This window comes from Quercus robur, chromosome 1 (assembly GCF_932294415.1).
Source record: "Quercus robur chromosome 1, dhQueRobu3.1, whole genome shotgun sequence".
Classification (NCBI taxonomy): Eukaryota; Viridiplantae; Streptophyta; class Magnoliopsida; order Fagales; family Fagaceae; genus Quercus; species Quercus robur.
The window spans coordinates 7,541,636-7,563,256 of NC_065534.1; the positions used below are offsets into that span (position 1 = coordinate 7,541,636).

A 21,621-nucleotide genomic window follows, 5' to 3' on the forward strand; every position below is an offset into this window, starting at 1 on the left:
CAATGCAATTCTTCGTCTTCGTCCACTGGACATCTTGTAAAAGACATTCAATCTATTGCTGGTTCGCTTGTGAGCCACTCCTCTCATATTAGGAGGCATGACAATGTTGTAAACCATACCTTAGCCAAGAGAGTTAGGATTGTTAGGACATATGTGATTCACTTGTTTGGAACACATGTCACTATTTTATGTAATTGGCTTATCCTTTGACAAAACACACTTTACTTGTATTTGGGTAGATCTAGGATGTGTTTAATACTTCAAGAAACTATGTTTCAAGATCAAGTGTTGAAGACATGCAAGTCTGTCCAAGATTCAAGCTGAAGAAGTGCTGTTCATTAAAGCTTGACAGCTAGCTATCCATCGAGCTTAAGAAGCTGTTCCAGCCCTGTGGCTCGACAGCACCTCGACAGACAGCTATCTGTCGAGTTTTATGAAAAACAGAATTCCAATTCTGTTTTAACTCTAATCTGTCATTATGTGTTTGGGTCTTCTTTTCTTCTAACCCTAGACATATAAAATGATTATTTTAAGGGCCATCAAAGTGTACACAAGTTGCATAAGTGTTGAGCAAAGTTTGTTCAAGCAATTTGTAACCAGAGATAAAGTTGTAAGGTTGAATTTAATCAACCATTTTGTTGGTTTTATTCCGTGCCAAATTTGCTTATATTTCAGCATTTAGTAACCTTGTATTTAGGTGGGTTTGTTGTAAGGGTAGTGAGTGAGATAGATTGTTGAATGCTCAATAGTGTGCAAGAAAACAGAGTCTCGCGATTGGATCTCGCGGGTGACTCACGACTATAAGCCGCCAAATGCAGCACACGTGCCAAGCATGCCAGAAGGTGAGCAGTCATGCTAGTTGGAGCACTACATGACAAAATAGGACAACTAGCCATTCGGATATCTCGCGACTGGATCTCGCGACTCAGTCAAGTTGCGAGGCCAAGCTGCAAGCCAGCCCTGTTTTGAAAAACCTGACGTTTCACATTCCTCTCTCACCCTAGTATATATACCCCTTATACCCACAAAAGAAAGAGAGCTTTCAGAGAGAATTTTGAGAGAGAAACCCTAGAGTAAAAAAAGATTAATTCATCTACAATTTTTACATAAGAGTCTCTTCAAATTCCTCAACTCTTTTCCTTTCCATTGTCAAACCCTTGAGAGGCATTTACCAAAACCTTGTTCTCACCATCTTCATTACTGTGAGAGGGCTATTTGGTGTTCTGGGAAGCAATTAGGAAGGAACCAATCTACATTGGTTGATGCTATGGTAAAGTAGCAGAATCCGGGAAGTTAGAAAAGAAAAAGGTTTGGCGCAACCTCATTGGAGTAAGAAGCTTGGAGGGTTTAGGTGCACTGGGTAGATTAGGCTTGGAGGGTCTATTACTGTCCATGTATCCCAACTACATTCTCTAGTGGATTGTTTACCGCTTGGAGGGCGGCAGAGAGGTTTTACGCCGAGGGCTTCGGTTTCCTCTTCGATAACACATCGCGTGTTGTCCTTGTGTTTGCATCTTCCTTCCCTTTTATCTTTGCCTTTTATTATCTGTTGTGGGTTGTGATTTTAATTTGGCTTAGATAGTTTTTCCAATTCTGTTTTATAGCTTTTGTTCATTTTCCGCACACTAGTTGTTTGACATAAAGCTTGAATTGGTTAATTTGTAAATTGGGGGTCTAAATGTTCAAGGGTGTTTTCACACTATTTGAACTTTCAAAAGTTTTGCCCTAGTTCATCACTCTTGTGAAGAAGTTGTTGTGTATGTGCACCGTAGGGTTTTGTGACCAAGCATCTTCTTGATCTTCATCGTTGGGATGAACTGAAGAACTTTGCAGCCAACAACCTTCTCTAGTTGGTGATTGAAGTCGCGTACTGGGATCCGCGTATTGGTTAGTCACGTACTTGGGAGCCATGCATCGAAAAGGGACATTGTCACTACAGAACAAGTTCAATTGGGTATTGGGGTAAGGGTTCAACTGTAGGTTGGTATTAGGTACTGAAATTCCTTTACTTGTAACCATTTATTGTGATAATAGTGGAATTTCGAGAGTGGTGACCTGAAAATTACCCGGTGGGGTTTTTGCTGTTAGGTTTTCCCCATTTGTAAACAAATCATCGTGTCAAACTTATTTTCCGCTACATACTTAGTTTATTGGTGATTTGTTTGTGCTACCACATGTTTGCATATTAATTAACTTAATTAATCTACTTGGCTAAATTAATTGGTTAATTTATCACAAGGGGTCAATTTGGTTTTGGCCTATCAAATGGTATTAGAGCAGGCACACTCTGATTAGGGTTTAATCTTTGCTGTGTTGATCCATTGACCCTTGTTTGTCATGGATAGAGGACAGTTGTTAATCATACCTCATTTAATGTGTATACCCAATGTAAAAACTATCAGGGGAAAACTTTCCTAATTAAGCAAATCCACTATAGTAAAAGAAGTTTTACAGTCTCAAGAAAAACATTTTCCTAGAATTTATGACTTGTAGACAACTTATAGAGAAAACCTTTCGCTACATTAGAGCATTTGAACTCTTCAAATGTATGGACCACCTCCATGAATGATGCAACCTTGATCACGATTGAAACCTCTAATCGTCTTCAAGAATTTCTTTATGGTTTTCTTCATAATAGCAAGTCTCTGGACGTAGCTCTAGTTTCATGTTGTTTACCAACTGATGTTCAAATTTACTTGAAATTCTCTGGTTTGGTGCGATTGAGAGGAACTTGGTTACACAACCCTAATGGAACAAACAAAGTTTTTTCCTTTATCGAAAACCTCTCTAGGGATGCCTGATCATGTCCTTTAAAGCACAACAAGCAGTATTTGAATTGGGCTTGAAATAGACATGTTATGAGCTTAACTTGAAAGTTGGAATTTGAAAGTTATTTTGAATCTTAAAACAACTAAATTCTTGAAAGTTATGAGTTATTTATTATTTTTTATTGAAAGTTATTTGTCTACTTCAAATAGACATGTTATGAGTTATTTGTTACTCTCTTGTTGAGTCATATCAGCACAACATTTTGGTTCATTTTTTTCAACTTCGGTCCAGTTTAAATCATTTTAAAGATTGAATCATTTGTAAGAAGCACTAGAAACAAATTCTGATCATACTTTACATTATTTTACAAAATACACCACCTTATATATATATATATATATATATAGAGAGAGAGAGAGAGAGAGAGAGAGAGAGAGAGAGAGAGTAATTAAGAAACATTTGAGTTTGTAAACAATGACATTAATGTTCTTTTATTTTATAGGTTACAAACATTATTTTGTAAATGGTATGTGCGTAGTCATTAATTTGTCATCTTATTCCTTAAGGAATTTCTTAAACCAATGGGCAGAAAATTTGGGATACCTTTTCAACCCATTTTTGTAGTCTACATAGTTGATGCCAAACCGAACGGTAAAACCAGAACTCCATTCAAAGTTGTCCAATAATGACCATGCAAAATATCCCTTCACGGTAACACCATCCCTACATCGAAAAATGGATCAATTGGACTTTAGAAACAACAATTTTCATAATTGTTAATACGGCATATTGATATTAGTACTAACAAAGTCATATTATCATTAGATTTGAAAGAGATCTTCTCTACTTACTTGATAGCCTTAAGAAGATACTGAAAATGGAGATAGTGATAATCAATTCTATAGTTGTCTGCAAGAGCTTCCTTAAGCGGCAATGTAGCATTGTTGAGCTCATCAGTTCCTATTATATAGTGCAAATTTTTTAGATTCAGATGGAAATCAAACTACCATTCTTTTCAGATTTTATATGTCTATGGCTAGTACCATAACTTTATGCGACCATAAATGAAAAGTTCAAGAAAAAATTTACCATTCTCGGTAATAAAAATTAATGGGTCATGGTACTTTTTCTTTGCATATAATAGAATCTTTCGAAATCCTCTTGGATAGAGATGGAGCCAATCTGAAGCAGCCTGAAAGATTTTAAATTCATTAAGGATTCCATATAAAACCCTCTCTTTACACCCTCTAATGAAATGATGCCACATCATTCTTTTTTCTTTTTTCAAATGGGAGAATAAGGAATACCACACTCAATAACAAATTAAGAACTTAAAATCCTATACATCCCGATTGTTCAATTTTTTGATAAAAACAAAAGGTTTAAACCCCAATGCCAAAGAAGCCATCAAAGTACTCACCGAAAACACTAACAGGAAGGAGAAGCTACTGGAGATTTTCAAATCTCCATGGTTTTCACTAATTAATATGTTTTTTTTTGACAGCCGAAAACAAAAAAACCAATTGGTGTTTTTTTTATTTTATTTATTTAAGATAAAAATTCTATTGTAGTCTAATCTAAGTGTATATGTCTTTTCAGATAGAAATTTATTTAAAGGCCATAGTAAGTCTCAAGATAGTTCTCAGTAAGTTGAGTAGTTTCCTCCTTACTATAGCATAGGTGGTCCTTCCTGTGGGAAGTAGTACGTCCCCTATAGTAACTCCATTTACTATTAGGATTTTAGTTTGGTTGAGGAGTAGTTTTCTTGTGTTAATGTGAAGATGGACGATCTTGCTCAACGTTGGCAGAAGCTATCTTTGTTAGTGGAAGAAGGAAATAAGGTGGACCTCACTGCGAAGAAGAAGGTAGGGGAACATGTTTTGGCAGTGAAATTTCTGAATCTTCAGAACGTCAATCTTGAAGTGGTGGCTCACTTTTCAACTACTTTGGAGAACAAGAGGCAACTTCAAGGTTAATGACGCAGGCAATAACAAGGTGCTGTTTGATTTCGAGTTTGAAGTGGATTCTGTAAAGGTCCTCATGGGAGAGCCGTGGACCTTTGATAGGCACCTGGTTGTCTTGGAAAGGTATGATGGTTCTATGCCAATACAAAACCTGCAGTTTAAAACAACCTCCTTTTGGGTTCAAATACATGATCTCCCTTTCTCGTATTTGTCAAAGGAGGTTGCTTTTAGCATTGGGGAATCACTTGGTGCTCTGACAGTCCCAAAGGATAGTTCAGAGATGAGAGGGGGAAATTTCATGAGAGTTAGAGTGGCGGTTAACATTACAAAGGCTTTGTGTAGAGGTAGACGTGTGTAATGGAGTTTGGAATCTGAGGGGTGGGTGTCGTTCAAATATGAGCGGTTACCTAACCTATGCTATTGGTGTGGGCAACTATCCCACGATGACAAGGATTGTACACTTTGGTTACAAAGCAAAGGTACGTTGGCAGTGGAGGATAGACAGTTTGGACCATGGATTAGAGCGACACAATTTAACCAATCGAAGAAATCGGTGGTGGAAGTACAAGGATATGATGCTTCAATGCATAAAACACAAAATCCAACAAGTGGTAGTCTTCAGAATACGAACTCTCAGCGGGTTTATACGATGATCGGCAAAGCAGTGAGTCAATTGTTGGTGGAAGGACCTATGGTGGGGCAGGGAAGGGCTGAAGAGGCGCCGACCATTGGAATTCATAGTTCAGAACATACTGTTTTGGATTTTGAGGAGATTATTCAGGATATTGATGAGTCTATCAACGCATATTCCAACAATTCAAATTTGAATTTAGATTTAGATAAAAGGTTTGAGGATAATGAGGAGAGGATGTTGCTGGATGTACCGGTGTTAGTGGCTAACCTAACGCAAACAGATAGTGAGTGGAGAAAGGATAAGATGGGATCAGTAACACATTGCGAGGTTGTTTCGGGGTGTGAGTTTCAAGTGGGGTGGACATCTGGGGAGAAAGGTAAGGTTGGTGGGAGAGTAGGAAGCAACAAGCGCGGGGAAAGGAAATGTGGCAAAACTAAATAGTCTCATGCTAGTGGTGCATGTACTCAAGACTCTAATTCAAACGTTGTGGGACCAAAGAAGAGTACTTGGATTAGAATTCCACAACGGTCCAATCCAAATCTAAAGTCCGTGCTAGCAGATGTGGGCCTGAAAAGAAAGAATAGTGAGCGGACTAAGGAGGTGGAAGAAGTTTCGGTGTTTGTTAAAAAATTTAGAATGGAGGAGGAGGCTTTACCCATGAATATGATTAATCAATGTCTATCGGCGGAGGCTGCTATGCAGTTCCACCGAGAATAATGAGTCTCATAAGTTGGAACTGTCGAGGGCTTGGGAACCTTCGAACAGTTAGGGCCTTACAAAAGGTCATTAATAAAGAAGATCCCGCAATTGTCTTCCTTATGGAGACGAAATTAGACCTAGAGTGGATAAGGAAAGTAATGGAGTGGTGTAAATTTAAGAATGGTCTTATTGTTCCTAGTTAGGGTAAAATTGGTGGACTAGCAATGTTTTGGAGGGAGGAGGTAAAATTAGATATTTAGAGATATTCATCTTCACACATTGATGCATGGGTCCATGGTGGAGATAATACAGGACGATGGCATCTAACAGGTTTTTATGGGGAACCTGACACTTCTAAAAGAGCGGAATCATGGCAAAAAATGAAACACTTGTGTGGGTCATCAGATTTTCCTTGGCTTATAATTGGAGATTTTAATGAGATCACATGTGTAGAGGAGAAAGAAGGGGGAAGTTGCAGACCACGGCAACAGATGGGGAATTTTGTGGATATTATCAACTGGTGCAGACTTAAAGATGTGGGATTTGTTGGACCAAAATTCACATGGTTGTATCAAAGGGAAGATGATATTCAAATTAGGGAGAGATTGGATAGAGCACTTGCAACGTTGGAATGGTTAAACTTATTTCCATCAGCCAAACTATTCCACCTAACCTTTTCAGCATCAAATCACTCTCCGTTGTCTTTACACTTTGTAAGAAGGCCTCCTAAAAGAAAGGTGGGAAGAGTATTTAGATTTGAATCAATGTGGTTAAAAGATTCAAGGTGTGAGGAGGTTGTTCATGAAGCTTGGGATGAGGGAAAGTTAATGGGTACAAAGTTCATTCTTAAGAATTGACTGGATTGGTGCTGTGTGAAGCTTGATGCTTGGAACAAACTTGAATTTGGGCATGTAAGTTGAATGATTACTGAACTACAAAATAAATTAGAATGGTTGGAGAAACAACCTTTCTCTCCGGAACTTAGTACTTCTTTGAAGACCACACGGATTGAGTTGAATTGTTGGCTTGAAAAGGAGGATGAGATGTGGAGGCAGAGATCTCGTATTAATTGGCTACAGTTAGGTGATAGAAATACAAGATTTTTTCATGAGAAAGCTTCAGCAAGGTATAAGAAGAATTTGATTGAAGGTCTACTGGATGCCGAAGGAAGATGGCGGGAGTATGAAGGTAAAATAGAGGATATTGTGGTTGATTATTACAACAACCTCTTTACATCCAACAACCCCATAGATTTCACAAAAATATTGGAGGCAGTCACACACAAGGTAAGCCCGGACATGAACCAAAGTCTCACATGGGATTTCTCTGCTGCGGAAGTGAAAATGGCACTTAAACAAATGTACCCACTAAAAGCCCCAGGCTTGGATGGAATGCCACCATTGTTTTTCTAGCACTTTTGGCCAAAGATTAGTGATGTGGTGATAGCGATAGTCCTAGATTTTCTCAACTTAGGTATTTCTCCTCGAAAATTTAATGAAACTCATATAGTGCTTATTCCAAAGTGTAAGGAGCCAAAGAAAATCACAGAGTATAGACCAATCAGTCTATGTAGTGTGGTTTATAAGATTGCTTCAAAAGCCATTGCTAACAGGTTAAAAAATATCCTACTCACCATTATTAGTGATACCCAAAGTGCCTTTGTGTACGGAAGGTTAATCACTGATAATGTTCTAGTAGCTTTTGAGGCCATGCACCACATCAATAAGAAGAAAAGTGGAAAGGTGGGGGAGATGGAATTAAAATTGGACATGAGCAAGGCATTTGATAAGGTTGAGTGGGTTTTCTTGGAGAAGATAATGTAGAAGCTGGGGTTTGATGACAAATGGAGGGCTCTGATCATGAGATGTGTAACTACAGTCTCCTATTCCATCAAGATAAATGGCAAGCCACGAGGTTGTATTATTCCTAGTCAGGGGATTAGACAAGGGGATCCATTATCTCCTTACCTTTTTTTGTTGTGTGCAGAAGGTCTTTCAGCATTAATAAGAAAGGCAATGGAGGAAGGATAGATGGGTGGAATAGTAGTTAGTCGTGGGGGTCCTAGATTATCTCATTTGTTTTTTGCAGATGATAGCTTGATTTTTTGTAAAGCATCTATTGAAGAATGTAGTGCACTGTAGAGGATTCTACAAGTCTATGAGGATGCATCGGGCCAACAGTTGAATAGAGCCAAGACTTCACTATTTTTTAGTAATAATACTCCAAGGTTGATACAAGAAGATATCAAGAATAGGTTTGGGGAACACGTGATCAAGCAGCATAAGAAGCATTTAGGTTTGCCTTCTTTAGTGGGTAAAAACAAAAAAAGTACTTTCAACGACATAATGGAGAAGTTGAGGAAGAAGTTAACAGGATGGAAAGAAAAACTGTTGTCTAAGGGTGGGAAGGAAATTCTAATCAAGGCGGTGGCCTAAGCAATCTCGACTTACTCAATGAGTTGTTTCAAGTTGCCCGATTCTCTATGTGAGGATTTGACTAGCATGATTCGAAATTTTTGGTGGGGTCAAAGACAAGAGGAGAAGAAAATGGCATGGGTGAGTTGGGAGAAATTGTGTGCCCCTAAAGCATGAGGAGTGATGGGATTCAAGAGCCTAAAGGAGTTTAACCTGGCAATGCTTGCTAAACAGGGGTGGCGGCTGCAACAAAAGAAAAATTATCTGGTTTATCATGTTCTTAAGTCTAAATACTTTCCAAACTATGATTTCTCTCAAGCAACATTGGGTAGTAATCCATCCTTTACATGGCGTAGCATAATGGCAGCACAAGTTATTGTAAATCATGGCTTACGGTGGCGGATAGGAAATGGAGAAAAGGTAAGGGTCTGGGGAGATAAGTGGTTGCCCACACCATCTACGTACCGAGTGACATCTCCAAGATTGTTCTAACAAGTTGAAACAATGGTGAGTGACTTGATAGATTGGGACAAAGCTTGCTGGAAAACAGAGGCCATTGATGCTCTGTTCTTACCTCACGAAGTAGAGGATATTAAAAAGATTCCACTAAGCAGTCGCCTCCCTGCTGATAAGCAGATATGGGCATGCAGTCCTAACGGCTTGTTCACTGTGCGTAGTGCATATTGGGTGGCTAGAGAAATGGTGAGGCCTAGAAACTTCAGCTCTGGTTTAGATGATGGAAGGAATTGGAAGTTTTGGACAAAAATATGGAAGATTCAGATGCCACATAAAATACGGCACTTCACTTGGAGGGCATGTCGTGATGTACTTCCTACAAAGGTTAATTTGGTGAAAAGTAAAGTGTTGCAAGATGATCAATGTGAGGAATGTAATTTGGCTGCGGAAAACTCTAACCATCTATTCTGGACTTGCAAGCGAGCTTGTGAGTTGTGGGAATGTTCGAAGCAGGTACTGCCCTTCATATCTGATCTAGTTTGTTCTCTTGAGGATATGTTGTGGAGCTTATGTATGGAGGTGGAGAGTGCATCGGAGGTGGTAGCGAAGATGGTGACGTGTGCATGGGCTTTATGGGGTACTAGGAATGAAATCCACCAGGGAGGGAAATGGAAAACGGGGCTGGAGTTGGTTTGAAGGGCAACACAATATTTAGAAGAATTTTATGCTGCTAATAACGTTGGGAATGTTGTAAGGACTCCTAGTACCCAACCAGTCAGATGGCTTCCTCCTTAGGGTCAGATGTTCAAGGCAAATGTTGATGGGGCAGTTTTTGCAGAGCTAAATGCTGTGGGTATAGGGGTGGTTATAAGGGATATGGAAGGGAAAGTCAAGGCAGCTTTGAGCAAGAAAATAAATGCACCATTAGGACCCGTGGAAGCAGAAGCCGAGGCATTCGAAATGGGCATTTAGCTCGCAAAGGATATGGGTATAAGGGATGTCTTGATCGAAGGAGATTCCTTAATTGTGTAGCACGCTTTGAATGAGTTGGCCTCACCTTCTCCATCAGTGGATGCAGTTATTTTGGGCATACAGGATACTTGTGCAGATTTTCATCACATAGCCTTCACACATGTAGGCTGTCAAGGAAACAAGTGAGCCCATCTTTTAGCAAAATATGCAAAGGGCATTGATGACGCATCAGTTTGGATTGAAGAGATTCCCTATGTATGGAACAAGCTCTTATCCATGATGTAATGTCTTTTCAATAATTTAATGAAAGTTTTAGTCTTCTTATCAAAAAAAAAAAAAAAAAAAAAGATAAGAATTTATTTATTATTATTATTATTATTATTTTACATTTCTATTCGTTAACCAGTTGGTATTACATATTACATATTTTTTTTCTACAAAATTTTTTATTCATCAACCTGGCATTATGGTCAATTCCTTCAAAGAACTTGTTTTTATTAATCAATTTAATTTGTATCTTATGTCCATCAAATGAAATATTTTTCATCCGCCTGAAATGGAAATTAAATATTTGTTGCTTTTCAATTTAGTTCGAGGCAATGGGCCGGTTTCGAGAAAGGAGATTGAGAAATCCGTTTAAGATTAGTGAAAGGCTTTTCATACTTCGTTGCATTTTTCAAACTATGTGTGTCTATTTTTAAGATGAATGAAAAGACGTTAATTTAGGATTAAGAGAATTTCTGGCGGTTGTTTTTGGTTTTATTTATTTATTTTATTTAAATCTGAAAAATATTAGGATTTTAGTGGGTCGTAATTTGTAATTTGTGAAGTGTTACAACTATAATTTTTGGAATTATTTAGAATATTATTTATTATTACTTTTATAATTTTTGGAATTCTTTAGAATATGATTTCACTTCTTTGTTGTCAAATTATTTATGGATTTTTCTAATCAACCTAAAATTATTATATGATAAATTCTTATATTAATGATGTATTTTAGAAATTTTTTTTACTTGGAAACAATTTCTAAGTTGGATGACAAAGTTCATTCTTTTTAATTCAAAAACTATTAGTTATCTTCCCTCTTATATCATTTTTTTGTTTGTTTGTTTTATACATTGATAGTTGAGGTTGATGGATTTTGAACTCTGGATGTTTTCATTAAAAATACTATGAGGTGTTATTTAATTGAATTACAAGATTGTTGGCTTGTTATATTCTTTAATTCTTTTCAATTTTTAATAAAATATGACACATGCCATTTTAGAAATTCAATGATCATAAAAATCTATGTAAACCACACACAATCTGATAAATGAAAATGACATTCGTCTCACATAATTGCTCCTGTCAGTATCATACTTTATACCTTAGAGAATGATGATAATAAACAACTATTATTATTATTATTATTGTTGTTGTTGTTGTTGTTGTTGTTATTTTCATTATCTTTAAGTTGTGAGGAAATTAAACCATTTAAGAATTTGTATAAAAGAATGTAAAAAATTGAATCAAACTTTCGTAACCATCTTGATATTAATATCAATTGTATGTATGTTCAATTTCATACATACCTTTGGACCGATGGGGATCTCATTGTGCTCAGCTGCCACAGCAAAAGAAAAAAAAAAAAAAAACATGGTCTTGTTAGTACTTATGAGTTACATAAGAAAATCAAAATCATGGCTCCAAATGTTTGAGTTGATACTAGTAAGATTAGCTCGAAAATCTGTCAAGTAGCTGCTTGCATTTTCAGCATTGGAGTGATGTGAATTGGCTGCATAATTAGCAGTATAGTAGTTCAGTCCTAGAAAATCCAATGACCCTTTTACTAGCTTGGATTGCTCTTTTGTAAATTTGGGTAATCGGTTGCCAACAAGAGATCGCATGCTATGTGGATAGTCACCATTGGTTAGGGGATCCATAAACCTGCCACAAACCACGAAATTTTAAGTCTTTATTGTGCCTATTATATTAAACTAGCTAGGGTTTTTCTATTCTTTGTAATTAACTAGCAAATAGCGTAATAGACGTCCACAACAAAAAGGCATTTAGTTCTAGTATACTGTATACTTACCATCCAAACTTGAAATCAAGGGCTCTTAGCGCAGCATCACGGTCGTGCCTCGAGTTAGAGAATGGCACATACCAATTTGTATTTAGGGATATACCTATAATGCCTTTCTGTACTTCCTGCACACAGTGAAAGCTTGCTTATTTATAAAGACACTCAAGCTAATGAATTTATTTTTTTATCAACTTTTAACAAATTAATTCATAAGCTTTCAACAAAAAGTTAATGCAATTTCACACTAACGGAAAAGATAATTTCACATTAACTGAAAAAACAAATTTAACTTTAATTTATCTAAGTTTATCCTCATTGCAAATAGTTTTCAAATAAAGTACCTTAGATTGTCTTGTATCAAGTGCAATGCAACCATATGTTTATTGAATGGAGTACAATTTTCATGCAAAAAAAAACAGAAAGAAAGTAAAATTAACATAAAAAATTTTGGTGCTTGGAACCTGATACTTTTGCTTGTACACTTTGACAGCCAATGCATGAGCAAGAAGCTGATTATGTGCCGCCAAATACGGCTCTGTCCCAGAATCTCCACCGGTGCAATTTAACTGCTGCCAACTAGAACACCGACCTGGTGGTGATTGGCCCCTAACAAAACCTTGACTGACGTAGCTTAATGGTTCATTTAATGTGATCCAATGCTTTACACGATCACCAAATTCTTTAAAGCAAAGCTCAGCATAATCCTGAAAATCATCCCTAAACATATACATGCAAAAGTCTCCAAAATATTTAATAATTGACAATATACTAATTAATTTTGAATTTGTATCTGAGCACGTCATTTATAGCATAAATAAATGATTTGAATTTGGATATCTCTAATCTCTATTTGAATTACTAGAAAGTAACAACTAGTTGAGTTATAAAGTTGTTGGTAGCAGATTTTACATAGATTAAAAATTTTCTTTGTTAGTATAACACATTTGTGAATTGATAATAAATAATGAATAAATAAAAATGAAATTACACTTTCTAACTTTTACAGATTTTCAATTCAATTATCTAAAACCCACATTTCTCATTTTAATACCTTTATCTTTTGTATATTTTCAATTTAGTCATTCTATTTAATTTTGTCCAATCTCACTATTAGTTTTAATACTTTTCATTTTTCAAAAAGATATCATTTTAGTGGAGCAAATTGAACAGAAGGGTGCATATCATGTGGAAGTTAAATGTTATATTGAAAGTGTAGTTTAATAAGTTAATGCATCATATCATGATCTCACATAAAAAAAATATATATATATATATATATATATATATTCAATGGTAAATTCGAATCAAACGATGTCAAACTCAATAATTCTATAAGACAATGACCTAGCAACTTCACAAATAAGTTTCACTAATTAAAAATGTTAGGGTCATATTTTTTGTAATTGGCTAATCCTTTGATAAAATGCACTTTACTTGTAATTGGGTAGATCTAAGATTAGTTTAGTACTTCAAGAAACATGTTGTTCAAGTCAAGTATTAAAGATATGAAGAATGATCCAAGAAACAAGTGAAGAATAGCTGCTCGTTAATTCTTGACAAATAGCTGCTATCGAGATTTAATTCGAAGCTTGATAGATAGCTCGACACTAACTTGATCTATCAAGAATAACGATTTTAGAACTTTCAGATTTGAAATCCAACCCAAGCTTATGTGTATGTGTAGTTTAGTTTTTTTTTTTTTTTTTTTTTTTTTTTTTTTTTTTTCTCACAACTCTAAACATATATAATGCTTATTTTAAAAGCCATCAAATACAGAGATAGTGACCAAGTGCTTAATTTTTTTGTAAGAAACTACTGTGTATGTATGCTGTTGGATTTTGTAACCAAATGCTTCTTGATCTTCAATATTGATGAAGTAAAGAACTTTGCAGCCAACAACATCATTCAAGTTATTGGAGTTAGTCACGTATTGGGATCCGTGCAAAGAGTTAGTCATAAATTGGAGATTTGTGCATCAAAAGAAAGAAGGCTACTACAAGATCAAGTCTAATTGGGTATTAGAGTGAAGGTTCAACTGTAGATTGATATTTTGGGATAGATCAGGGTGGTTGGTAAGATTCCTTATATTTGTAATCGCTTGATTGTTGATTAATGGATTCTTGGGAGTAGTGACCTTAAAATCACCTGGTGGGGTTTTTGCCTTGTGAGGTCTTTCCCTTTGTCAACAAATCACCATGTCAATTTTATTTTCCGCTGCTTTTAATATTTTTGGTGATTTGTTGGTGCCTCCATGATTTGCATGTAATTGAATCTAATTAATCAACTTGGGTAATTGAATTAATTAATTGGGGTTATGCTATCTTAACTCAACTAAATCTAACAATAATCAAAATGGGTAATCAATTTAAATTTTAAAATCCTAATTATGATGAAATTTGTGAAAAGTATACTGATTAGAATATTTGATCATAATGTAAATTAACCACTTACATAATATGAGGACTCAAAAAACCACCATACTCATCTTCTAGTGTTTGGGGAAGATCCCAGTGAAAGAGGGTCACAAAAGGCAGTATACCTGCATTTAGTCATAGCAAATAGCATTGAATTAATAGTGCATGATAAGTTGATGACTTGTGATGGAATTTAAGAATCATTCATGACCTCTATCTAGGAGCTTATTGATTAGTTTGTTGTAGTATTTGATTCCTTCCCTATTCACACCTCCAGATAGTTTTCCTTCTGAAATGAGTCCCAAAAATTAGATTGTTAGGAACATAATATGATCATGAAACAATAGCCATTCCATTCCAGCCTAAGATGTGTACTTGATGTACCCATTTTTATGTCCTTGAACTGGATGGTTTTCACCTTTTATGGAATTATGAAAAGGGTAATCTTACTTGGTAGTACTCGAGACCATGAGATTGAGAATCTGTATGCATCTAAGCCCATATTTTTCATAATCCGAACATCTTCCTACAATGTTAAATCACAAAGAATATATAAATTTTTGGAAAAATATGAGATGAGGATTTCTTATATTGTGATTATCTTGATTTTTGGTTAGATATGCTCAATAATTAGAAAAAAGCATGTTGAAAACATAATTGTTTTTATTAGTACATGTGGCAAACATAATTGGACCTTGAAAATGTATTTTAAAAAAAATCAAAACATAAATGTCAATTAACAGCTAATTAGGAGCTATAACACACTCACACACACATGTATAAAATAAGTGGAGAGAGGATGACAAGAGCCCCGGTTCTCCTTATAAATAAAACAAAACTATGAAATTGTGTTGCAAAACTCTTGGTAATTAGGAGCTAATTAGTATGAGTGGTTTTCTTTCAAATTTTAATTATGAACAGAACAACATATATACCTTGTAGCGATGATATTGATCAACGGCTATGTCTCCATTGCTTCCATCCTTTATCTTACCTGCAATTTTGTTGTAAGGATTTTTTTTCTCTTACTATTTAAGAACTAGTAATTAGAGCCATAAGAAAAATGGAACTAGTACCTAAGACTCCCAACCATAACATATACAATTTGACAAAAAAGTTGACGAGACAAGCTGTTTCTAGTTCTCTTTTGGGTTTACCACTTACATCATTGTATTACCTACGATTATTTTAAATGATAGAATCTCCTAATTTTATATTTTTTTAAAAAAATTTAATAATAATGATTCATAATAACTTTTATAAATCTAAACTATCATTTTACTTAAATTTTTAAATAACATGACAATTTGTACATTGTAGGACACATGGAGAGAGAGAGAGAGAGATTGAGAGACCTGGATATGTATGAGTGAAAGTGTCCCATCCACTTGGTCCTCTACCACCTTCATTTACTGCACCCTCATACTGGAAATTTGAAAGAATACACATGTGCACGTAATTAACATAGAGGAAATTGTGATACAAAATAACATAGAGGAAATTGTGACATAATTACCTGATAAGCCGCCGCCGCTGTCCCAAAAATAAAACCTCTGGGAAAACTGGTCCGGTTGAGTGAAGCAGTGTCATAGCTTGGTGTAACAGCAATGCCATTAGTCAATAAGCCAAGAAGAACTAGGAGGCCTAAGACTGGATAGCCTTGAAAGGTCATAATTGATTTTGGTTTTTATATGGGTAGCAACTAGGTATAATTTATTGGGTTTTTTTTTTTTTTAATATATAGAGGAGCACTACGTAATCTTATTTTTTTTAGAAAAGATAAAAATAGAGCTGAAAGAAGAGGGAAAAAAAAAATTGGAAAAGGACAGGCAATATTTTAGTCATCATAGCTGTCCTTCAACTGAATGTTTGACATTGTATGTAGAATTATAGATATAATCCAAAATAGATTATTCCCTCCCAAAATCCACAAGATTGAGAAAATTCCTCTAATTGGATAGATTAATTACTCTATGCAAAGATTTTGTTTATGTACAATGAAAATAGAGCAAACCGTGATTAGCTTCTCTCACTAACTTTTTATCTCTTAATCTTCTGCCTCTAAACTATTACAAACTAATCCTAGAAAACTTAACTTTATATATAAGCCATAAAAAGATCTAATCATATATCTAACTCTATATATTAAATTAGATTAAGAGAAAGTTTGAATGATTTTATACTTTTATGAGCCATTTCTTTATGTAACTAAAAATAATTCAAATTTATAAGTCATTTATGTAATACTATGAATATGTATAGTTCGTTACTAATTAGGTAAAAACATATTATATGTGTGTTTGTGTCTTAATTGTGATTGTTTTAAATTGTATATGTGCATATGCATTAGTTATAAACTAGTCTTTGTTAAATCTTGCTTCTCAATAGATAGACTAGGAGTCAAGGAAACATAAACTTCACTTCCCGAGGCTCGATTGATCTAGAGGAATTGAGAACAGAGTTGAGCCTATTGAAACTCCACTTTTCTTTAGCTGTTCTTGAGCAATCTTTGGGTCTTCAACTAGATCTTCAATTGCCAACACATCAAAACTCATGACTAGGCTCATAATTTGACACACATGTTATGGTTTGTCAATACTTTAAAAAAAAAAAAAAAAAGTGCTTAACAATAACTAAAAAAAAAAAAAGCATGGACAATTTACATTTTATACCTAATAATATCTTTGCAAAATTTTTTAAAGAGTTAAAAAAATATAAAAATGACTATCAATAGTATTTAAATTATATATATATAGGAATTATGTTTGTTTTTAGACCCCTTAAAACATAATTGAATTAATCTAGTAAATTAACCAAGTGATTATTTAGTCCCAATTTCAGATCTAGGTTAACACAATCATATAATCATATCAATGTAAAGTGCGGAATATAAAGAACAAAAAGATATGATGACCCAGGAAACAAAACCAGTAAAAATCTGGGGTGGATTTAACCTATCTATCCTCAAGGTAAACCTGAATTCACTATGAAAGAATCGATTATACCACTAACATCCTTTTGCTATCCACCAGTAGAAACTTACTGACACGACCACGTGCAAACTTCGAGACCACAGACTCCTTCTTTCTTGGATTCTCCAGCAAATACAAGCACACCTGCTTGTGTTTCTTTAAGCTCTTTAATGCAGCAACTAAATCGATCACTAAGTTCTTGACATAGTCTTGAATCTTGGAAACCCTAAGTATGTGTGAAGGCAACCATCTCTTGATCTCACAAAAGATTCACACACACAGCATAATGGAAAACCAAAAATGTGGCCAGGGTTTTCCCTTTTATACTTAAAACAAAACATAAAACCCTACACGTCAAACGGGCTTGGGTTGAGTTGGAAGAATTTCGCAGAAAAACATTATGCCCGAGTTTTGATCAATCAAGTGTAATTCTCGATCGATCAAGCCAGATAGAATTGCACAATAAATTCTGCAATAACTCGATTCCAACTTTACATAAAACGCATATACTTTGAGCAAGTCTGAACAAGACTAAAACCTATTTTGATCATGGTTTGCCAACGATACAAATTAGAGTTCTAATACATTAGTTCCTAATCCTTAGAACCTAACAAATTATATTAAGCTTTTTTTTTTTTTTGGTAAACATATTATGCATCTTATTGTATATTTTTAATTGTATCCATGTATATGCATGGGGTTACAAGCTAGTTGAAATAGAGTGCCCACCACAATTGACAATAGATTATAAAATTAAATTTCAAGATTGTAAATTTCTTATATGTTTTTATTTTTTTTCAAATGAATTATCCAATAAGTCATTTGTAATTTTGTTTTATATTTTGTGATGTTGATATTGTGTAGAAATAAAACTTATGTACTTGTTTTACTTATCTTTGTGTTATTTTGTTTTAGATAGCAATGTTAGGATTTGTATAATTTTAAAATTATTGAATAAGTATTAATAAGTGTAGTTCACTCTTGATATAAGTGGTAAATTCAAAGTAATGCATTTAATATCAAGTAATTTGTTGCATGACTTTCCAAATGACAAAAACATGTTGTTTTCTTAATAATTAAAAAAAAATCATGTGAAAAATACGGGTCAACCTTACCTAACCCGCAACTCGATTGACTTGAATCCGTTTTTAATCCACTTAAAATGACCCATTTTGACCCGTAACCCGTTTTTGACCCGCAACCCGATTGACCCAACTCGAATCCAACTCGACCGTTTTGCCATGTCTAAATTCACAAGACCATACATTCATAATACACCAAATATTATTATTATTTTCTTCTAAAACCCAGAAGGAGAACATCATTGTAGATGAATCTTCTTTATTACATACAACAAACCAAGGAAAACATACATTTAACCATCGTACTGAGAACACACTTCGCCGTCAGGTTTTTGAAAACAAAAACCACCAGGTTTAGGTTTAAGAAACCAAACACAAGTACTGCATGTGTCATGCTTAGGATCGTACACCATGTGATAGCTGAGTACTCCTCCGTCCCATCTGAATGAGCAGGCGGCGCTTAGAGAAATAAGAGTGAATTCATATTTTTGACCATAGGGTAGAACATAGGGGAAAAAATCACCCTCTCCGGTTCCACATTGGATTGTAACACCTGCGTTCTGCTTACTCACATAATTATAGATATCAATTATTGCAGCTTTTGCATTCATGGAGAAGGTAGTAACATTTATAAACAGTGCAAGCAACAACAATGGTGATAAGTTTTTATTGAAATGACTCATTTTGTTTGCCTATAATTATATAACTGGGGGTGGGTGCAAAACAGAGTTGTTAACATGTTCTTTATTTATAATGTGGCTGCAGATTTGTAGTTCTATTTTGCTTTTAGAAAAAAAAAATGATAAAATGCAGTTAACATCCGAAGTTTGGTTGGCATTAACTTAGCTTTCGGGGTTGGTTGGTGTTAGCCCAAATTTTGGGGGTGTTTATAGTATTTTACTTAATTAAGAAAACATGGCAATGATTTTAATGTTTATTAAGGCAAAAATATATGTATATATATATATATATATATATATAATATTTGTTTACAAGTTAGGTAATGCTACGTCCAGAAACTATTTCACAACAGTTTTACAAACTGTTGATGTGATCAACTCTTACTAATTCTTAGCTCAGATTTCGGGATTGGTTGGTGTTAACCCAAATTTTGGGAGTGTTTGCTATATTTGACTTAATTAAGAAAACACAGCAATGATTTTAATGTTTATCAAGGCAATATATATATATATATATATATATCTTTGTTTACAAGTTAGGTAATGCTACATCTAGAAACTATTTTACAACATTTTAACAAACTGTTGATGTAACCAATTTTTACAGGTTCTCATCTGTGTCCACCACTTATATCACATTTTAACTTACTAATAACCACTCAACACATTGGCGGTTTGAAAAAAATGTTATAAAATATTTTATAACTTTATCATTTTTTATGAATTAAAGTGTGCAACTACAACACGTATTAGTGTTTGTTAGGAAGGAGTTAAGGAATCTTTGCATGTAACTGATATGTATAGAAACATTCGGAGGTGTTCCTTATCAATATATTGTTTAATGAAGAAGCTCGACACAAGCTCAACACAAGCTCGATCTATCGAGATCTACGATTTCAGAATTCCCATGTCTGAAATTCGGCCCATGATGACTTGGATTGCTAGGGTTTCTCTCTCTACAACCCTAAACCATATAAAAGGATTATATTAAAGTCATCAAAGACATAGATACTCAATTAGAGAACTCATACACTCTGTGAGAAGCTACTGCGTTTGTGCACTTTAAGGTTTTGTAACCAAGTACTTCTAGATCTTCAACGTGCTTTGAAGTGAAGAACTTTGTAGCCAACAACAATCTTTCAATTGCTAGGAATTAGTTATGTACTAGGACTCATGCATGTGAAGAAGTCTTCTACAAGAACAAGTCCAATTAGGGATTGGTGGAAAGGTTCAACAGTAGGTTGGTATTTTGGGATAATCTAGGGTAGTGGTAACATTCATTATACTTGTAATCGCTTGTTCTTAATTAGTGGATTCTTAGGAATGGTGACCTGAAATTTACCCACTGGGGCTTTTGCCTTGCGAAAGGTTTTTCCCATTCGTCAACAAATCACTGTGTCATTTAATTTCCGCTGCATATTAGTTTATTTAATGATTTGTTGGTGCCTCCACGATTTGCATGTAATTTGACCTAATTAATCAACTTTGGTAATTGAATTAATTAATTGGGGTCAATCTATAACCCAACTCAAAAGATATATATATATATATATATATATATAGAGAGAGAGAGAGAGAGAGAGAGAGAGAGAGAGAGAGAGAGAGAGAGAGAGAGGTGTTTTTTCTTTTACCAATGACAGTATCCAATTTTATATGTTTACTAATTACTAGACAAAAATCCAACATTTACAACTCATGAATAAGTGGAATTATAGTTTTAGGCTATAACCAAGTTTGTAACCAAATTTTCTATATAAAAAAAAAAAAGTATTTCCTTACTAAATTAGATTATAAGTTCCCACAAAAAGAAAAAATTAGACTAAAAGTGTTAGCTTCTGAAATATATATATACACACACTAATAAATACTAAAAACGGCAAATTGAAACATCGGGTTTACAAAAAATAAACAACCATAAGCAAAATATTTATTTGATAGTTAGGGGAGAGGGAATTTGAATTTTGAATATCATTTGAAGACACTAGCAAGTATTAATCAATTGAGTTACAAGGGGTTTAACTAAACACATGCCGTTAAGATCCTCAATTGAAATGAAATATTTCATGATTTAAGTTAAAAATTATATATTTAAAGGTGGCCAACCATCCATACCTAATGGCTGGTCAATAGTTACAACATTCATTCAACTCGTTTATATTCCTAGTTTTTCTACGGAAATAAGGTAATTTTCGTTGGGTTAAAATGCAAAACCCACCCTCTAAATTTTACTAAAATTCATTTCAGTCCTCTAACTTTGCTTTTGTTTATCTTAGTACTTTAAGATTCAAGTTTATTCAATTAAGGCCTCTCCATCAACTTTTGTTAAAAAATTTAAAAAAAAAAAATTAGGAAACTATTTTTCAATTATTAATTGGATTTTTTTTAATTTAAAAATTTGAAAAAAAAAATTAAGGATTTGGAAATTAACCACAACATTTAACATAAGTTGATGGAAAGACCTTAATTGAATAAACTTGAAACTTAAAGGATTGAA

General features: G+C 34.5%; 1 protein-coding gene across 1 annotated transcript; it reads right to left on the minus strand.

Annotated features, from left to right (window-relative positions):
- Window positions 1-3,323: 3,323 nt before the first annotated feature.
- LOC126718509 (beta-glucosidase 12-like) lies at window positions 3,324-16,065 on the minus strand. Its single transcript, XM_050420744.1, has 13 exons — window positions 15,910-16,065; window positions 15,749-15,818; window positions 15,329-15,387; window positions 14,844-14,919; window positions 14,605-14,682; window positions 14,431-14,518; window positions 12,441-12,696; window positions 11,989-12,104; window positions 11,620-11,840; window positions 11,486-11,517; window positions 3,859-3,961; window positions 3,621-3,729; window positions 3,324-3,492 (listed from the first exon to the last, which is right to left on the minus strand). Exons 1-13 carry the CDS (start codon window positions 16,063-16,065, stop codon window positions 3,324-3,326), a joined length of 1,533 nt encoding a protein of 510 aa, XP_050276701.1.
- Window positions 16,066-21,621: the final 5,556 nt, after the last annotated feature.